General features: G+C 35.5%; 1 protein-coding gene across 1 annotated transcript; it reads left to right on the forward strand.

Moving 5' to 3' along the window:
- The first annotated feature begins 293 nt into the window (after positions 1-293).
- Positions 294-2,038, forward strand: LOC130047666 (uncharacterized). Its single transcript, XM_056143044.1, has 2 exons — positions 294-297; positions 1,518-2,038. The coding sequence occupies exons 1-2, from the start codon at positions 294-296 to the stop codon at positions 2,036-2,038; spliced, it is 525 nt and encodes a 174-aa protein (XP_055999019.1).
- Positions 2,039-6,861: the final 4,823 nt, after the last annotated feature.

Raw genomic sequence — 6,861 nt, forward strand, 5'->3', positions numbered from 1 at the left:
AACGTAATTGTGGTAGGGTATAAATACGACGATCAGCAGACGCTAAGCAGATTCTCTTAGGTTTCTCATCAATGATCATTTCGATCAAGAAGCAAAGAAAACATGCACTCCACTGGAGATTGTGAAGCTAGATGGGTAATCATCTATTGATTCAATGTTTATGTATGGGTACCGATGCCTATAATTCTAATATTACCCATCATGTTGGGTATGGTAAAATTTATGGGTAACCCATTTATGCTGTTATAGCCATTCTGACAAACATATTTTATATATCATAGCTATTGTATAACATGGGTAAATCCTTTGATTTATTTAATAATAAATGAATTATTTCTATTTTGATTATCTTATATTTATATTGCAAATCACATTTTCCTCTATGAACCAACCAATTTCAGCGCGCGACACAATCCGTTCACATTGACTATGAACGGATTATGTACTAGCTTAAAACACGCGACTAAGAGAGCGTAATGGTTGAAAAAAAAAAAGAACATCTGTTACAAAGTTCTCGCAAGTCACACCTTTGGATTAAGATTGTAAACTTACGTGGATTATCATGAACCGATTTGGATTTGAGGCAAATTCTCTGTGCGATTCACAGAATTTGCCTCAAATCCAAATCCGTTCATACTGACCATGAACAGCTCAAAAGTGATATTCATTTCTTAAATATATATACTTAAATATATATATACTTATATATATATATATGCATGCACGAGGGTTGTCCAAAAAGTTTGAGAATACGTGAGATTATTTTTTCCCCTGATCACCCGTTGTCCATCGTCCGTCTGTCTATGAACTTTTCATATTTTTTTTTTTTACAAAAATTTCTTTTCTTCTCCAGAACCACTGGGCGAATTCAAGTTTGTTTAAATAAAATGGCCATGTCCCCCTTCAAAAGGGAGAAGGGGCCTCCGTGGGCGAGTCGTTAGAACATCGCGCTCAAAATCACACGGCCTCTCACCTCTGTCGGCGCGGGTTCGAATCCCGCTCGCGCCGGTAAGTGAGAAAGTTTCCCAGTTTACTTGCGGAAGGTCGGTGGTCTCTTCCCAGGTACTTTGTATCTGGGATCTCTCTTCCACCATAAAACCTGGGCGCCACCAGATAACTGAAAAATTGTTGAGAGTTGCGGAAAACATCAATCAATCAATGGGGAGATAATTTTAAAAAATTGGGTGGGGTCATTCAAACTCTTCTCAAGAAACACTGGGCCAGAAAAGTGCATATTTAAACGTAAGCTTCCTGACAAGTTCATATTTAAATTTGTGTAATTCACACTCCCTGGAGGTAGGATGGGGACACAATAGGGGATTACAGTTTAATATGCTGATATATATGAAAAATATCTCTTGAAGTATCTAAGCTAGGCTTTCATATTTTGGACAAACCTCGTATGTGCTTACAGTATATTTTTATACCGGTAATATAAAAATTGTGGTGGTTTTTTATTTTATAAAAAAGAACGATAACCTAGGTTTCATGATAAATTAGTTTGTATTAAGTTTCAGTGAATGGTGATCCACAAGCATCCATTTCAGTGATTACTGAGGAAGATGGATTCCTGCAGGCTTTGATCCTTGTGACAGGGCAGATGAAATCAATGTTCTCCAAATTTCCAGAGGTGCTGTTTATAGATGGTACTCACTGCACAAACAAACTTCGCTTGCCATTATATACCTTTATTGGAGAAGATGGTAATGGTCAACGCCAGCCTGTAGCCTACAGCTTTGTAGCCAATGTGAAGAAAACAACAATACAAACATCACTTATTCAGGTAAAGATCATAAAAGCGGAGAAAGTTGTAGTGGTTCTTGATAAAGACTTGAGTGAAATTCCCAGCATTAAATCAACTGTGCCAGATGCTTTAATTAAAATTCGCAAATTCCATGTTTTCCAGGCAATGTTGAGTGAAATACGGAAAATGCCCACGTCAGAATCTGAAAGACACCAATTAATTACATTATGCAAAAAGTGGACCTATTCAAGAACAGAAGAGGCATTTACATACATTCTTGCCAGCATTACTTGACAAGCACCAACACAGTACATGGCATACATGAATATTGATTGATTGATTGAATATTGTTTAACCTCCCTCTCGAGAAGTTTTCACTCATATGGAGACGTCACCACTGCCGGTGAAGGGCTGCAAAATTTAGGCCTATGCTCGGTGCTTACGGCCTTTGAGCAGGGAGGGTTCTTTATCGTGCCACTTCTGCTGTGACACGGGGCCTCGGTTTTTGATGTCTCATCCGAAGGACCGCCCCATTTAGTCGCCTCTTACGACAAGCAATGGGTACTGAGAACCTACGCTAACCTGGGTCCGATATTTTAACTACCAGGCTAAAAAGAAAAATAGAAGAAAAAACAACATAAATAAAAACCTGGAAAACGTCAGTTGTTTCAGACAAATTTTAAAATAACAAGGAGCAGGAAATTTGGGAATGTTTTTGGTTTTTAATGCTTTTTTTAAAAAAAGGTACTGATTCACGATTTCCTCCGAAATTTTGTGTTTCACTTTTAATGATTAAAATCTACTGTCTAATGTGTTTAAGGTGCCTCACTAAACCCTGAAATAGTTTCTCAAATCAGTACAATTTGATTTAATCATAAAAGATAGTTTTATGATAAAATATAATTAGTATATGATTACCGTCAAGCAAAAACCACCCTTAAGTGAAAAATATCACCTTTTCACTTTTTAAGGAAAGTCCGTGCTTTTACATATCCGGTTTTAAATTTTAAACACCGACTAGAAAGTTCCAGTTATAACTTCTTTGTCTGATGTTTGTAGTTTACGAGAACTGTACGAGTTACATTTAGCATTCAAATGTGAATCTTAGATATATTTACCATGAATTATTATAGTATCAAGTCCTCACTAGCTCCAATGGTACAAAGCAATGTAATATCTACATTGATCTCTAAAAGGCTCATAGCTTGCAATCTAAGCCTGAGCAAGTTAAAAATTATACATAGGCGTGACCCTCACAGTGGAATTCAAACTGTTTTTAGTGAGTTTGTGTTTGGTTCAAAGAAACCCAGAATTATAAATCCTCAGAAATCATCAGCAAAGTTGTTGAATATTTGAACTCTTCTTCACAAGTACTTTCAAGAAACAAAATTATTTGTACATGAGCTGTAGTTGCTAGAATCAACACATATGTTACACTATATTTATTTTTTCTATAAGTATGAGATAGCATGTAGGTATTTTTATGTATGATTTGATTGATAGCCAAACAAAAAAAGAATAACACACACACCAAAACAATTGTGAGAAAAAGAAAGGGGTGGGGGTGCCCCCCCCCCATCTCCCTCCTTGTGTTCTAATTGTCTGGTAGGACAAAATTTTCAGTATGTTTTACATATATATATATATTGTCATATTCTGTTAATCTTGATTTTTAGACTGTATTTGCTGTTACAATTTACTATTTTCAAAGTGTGCAAAAAAATTATTGTAAAACTTAAATTTAAAAATGGGGGTTTGCATATTCAAGAGACCATTTTGCAAAATATCTCTGGTCAACTATGGTAAAAAATGTTTTTTTGTTAACCTTAGATATAATTCTAAATATTTTTAAAGATAAACTGGCATGTAAACAATTTAGATTTTGAGAATTTTTCAAACTTGCGATATTCTGTGATTTTTTTCTGAAGGATGTGAGCAGATTAAACAGCAATTGTGTATGTTTTCAATTGAATATCTTTAAAAATTCTCTCAATAAATGAATAGCTATTGGTTTTTATATATTATAGCTTAATATGATATGCTTTGGTGCATATTTTTAATAAAACATGAGATCATGCATTCTTGTGTTAAAATTTGACTTTTGCATTTGGGGGTATATGTGCTCTGTAGCACATAGTATAAAAATAAACCCGCAAAGGTATGTCTAATATGGGTTTTTTAGTTAGTTTATGAGTTGTTAAAGTTATTTAAATGAAAAAAAAATTTGATTGACAGAAATTTCTAATAGTATTTACCTACCTTAAATGTTTTAGATAGAGGGATTTCTCCTCTTTCTGTTGATATGTAGCATTCCATTACAATCCAATGATAATGACATCAAAAATCTCCATCAAACTTGGTAAAAACTTGCACCGAGTCGTTTGACGTCATGATTTTTGGAAATTTACGTTGTATTTCGTTACGTGTTTTGACTGTTTTAAACGTAATCAAAATGCATGAGTAAAGATTTTTTTTTATCATCTGATATATAGGTATACATATATCAACATTCAAACAATTATCTAGATTATGACAGATTCAAAATAGGCTTGTTTTTAAGAGTCTTTTATTCTTCCTGGGCGTCGGGTGAGGGGGCGACTACATCCTTATACGGGGCCCTGACAAAATCTGTAATAAATTTAAACAGGTATTGCATTCTCTCTCTGGTCAAACCAGCTGCGGGGATGACTCTTGGAGGCTGGATGGCATCTATATCCACGCCTGCTTTCAGCAGTTTTAATTCTGTTCCGGGTGAATCTGGCACTTCTTTAGCTACAACAATACCTGTAGAAGAATGTGCACAATATATCGGAGAAATGTAAATCATTAGTAAGAGTTTAATTCAGAACGAGGAAATTATATATGTACCAGTACCTTATTTGGAAATGATTAAAGTATGATTTTTTGGGGGTGAGTTTGCAAGTCAGCGAATTATAGTCGCCGCAACACCAACACCCCCCCCCCCCCCCCACACACACACACACACACAATGTATCCCCTTTCAGGATTTCTTTTAACAGCAAAAAAAAAAAAAAAAAAAAAAAACCCAAAAAACTCGATATGTGGTAACATAACTAACAATACTTTACAATCCATTTCTTATGTGGAAAAAACCCGACAACGTTCTTTTAGCGTATTTTACTTGGCTTATCTGCTTGGAAAGCAAAGTGTCTGAATTTTCTAATACCCTTGAAGGGGATGAAATAGTTGGATGCAAATGTTTTCCAATCCAGCCATTCTCCATCAGCACCACCGAACACAACCACTTCGTTAGATGTCGCGCTTTTTCTGACTACGGATGCTAACTGATCCAATGAATCAACCTCTGACCTTCTGTATAATTTTTTTATGTAAGCAAATCCAGCGTCCACTAAGCTTTTGCCATGGTATGGAACTTGCATGTGCAAATGTAGTTGGGAGTGCTTGCCACTCAGTGTTCTCCGAAGTAAGTACGCCAACATGAATTTATTTTTGTTTTCCCTTTCAAAGTAAAATTATAATGTTTCTTTAAGAATTGCAAGACTCATAATACATGTGCAACCAAACAATCGTATTTATTATTTCATTAGGTCAAGTAAAATTAATTAGTAGATTATCATTCCCGCCCGCCCCTCGAAAATCGCCCCGCCCCGATTTTTTTTTATTTTTCAAAATTACGATTTCCGGATATTTTTATGTCCGGTCCGGTATCATAAACGTACTTTGTTTCACTTTGCCTTTTAGAAACCCAAATACACATGTAATTATGATTTATAAACCCTTTACTCAATGAGAGAAGGCATTTTCGAGGTCAAGAATACCATGGTGAAAAATAAAAAATAAAATCCTCCCACCCGCCCCATTTTTTTTGTGAAGTTTGAATGATAATCTAATAAATTTTACTTGGCCTTACTATTTTTTTATTATTTAATTTGGATTCTAACCTGAAGCGTTATCACAGTGTAAGTGACATTCTTTTTCACCCAGACCAAAATTCTCAAAACAATAATGAAGCATGGAAATTACGCCAATAGCGTCCTTGACATGTGTTCCGTTTTCCCCCGGTGTCGAATCCTCATCTACTAGAAAGTTGATCTGCTTCTTTATACCTACGTGAATTATAAAACCTATTTCTAAATACCATTTGTACGTCGGAAATTGCAAACGTATCAATATTAAATTGTCTAAATTTAGAAGCATACCCGGTAAGTACATAGAAATAATAGCTACCCTCCATAGCAACTCCAAACAACTGAATCTTTCTAGGTGTAGCAAAATAGAGAGGTCCAACTTGACAAACATGACGCGGGATGGATACGGCCTGCGAGTAATCGAAGGTATAATGGACATTGTTAAGCTCTGTTGACATCGGCAAAGCTGCCTGTACCGGGACTGGTTGCTCAGCTACCTCAGTTCTCGCATTAGTGACACACTGGTTATATAACTGTTATTAAAATATCAATTAATTTCAAAGGACTTTTGAATTTTGTTAACCGAAAGTATAAGTCTTTTAAAAAACTACATGTAGTTCTTATAATCAGTAAATACCACAGTATTTACAACAATGGATACACTTGCTGTAATACAGTATTTTAATACATTTTATAAGATATTTTTCACACTTTTAATGGTCTGTGAATTTTATTTATTGTAAGGTACCTGTCGTTCTACATTCACTTCATTCAGATGTGCACTATATTTGTCTAGAGCAGCTAACTTATCGTTTTCTGTCATGGCCGATTGAATGTGATCTTTGTGTTGTTCACAGACAGGACATACATCAGTCTTGGGTGACATGAATTTTATATTTGGACAGCAACTCTGCCAGATGCCCTTGAACGTCGTTAGCCCTACTGCTGTCTTGTCATTATCGATACAAACATCTTTGTATATTCTGTACAAGGACTGTTTGCTTTCACTGCATGGTAGAAGAATGTGTCCACCGATATTCCTGTTGACTGCTGCCGGCTGAGGCAGACCATGCTCTTCGGCATAATTACATATGAACTGAGCAACATCCCTCAAAACATCAAAACTGTATGCATTCTTAGACCGCCTATGTTTATTTCCATGAGTTCTTGAAACCAACCCATTTGTGATCAGATGATGTATCACAGATTTCAATGCAAACTCGCCAA

The sequence above is a fragment of the Ostrea edulis genome, chromosome 1, assembly GCF_947568905.1.
Source record: "Ostrea edulis chromosome 1, xbOstEdul1.1, whole genome shotgun sequence".
Classification (NCBI taxonomy): domain Eukaryota; kingdom Metazoa; phylum Mollusca; class Bivalvia; order Ostreida; family Ostreidae; genus Ostrea; species Ostrea edulis.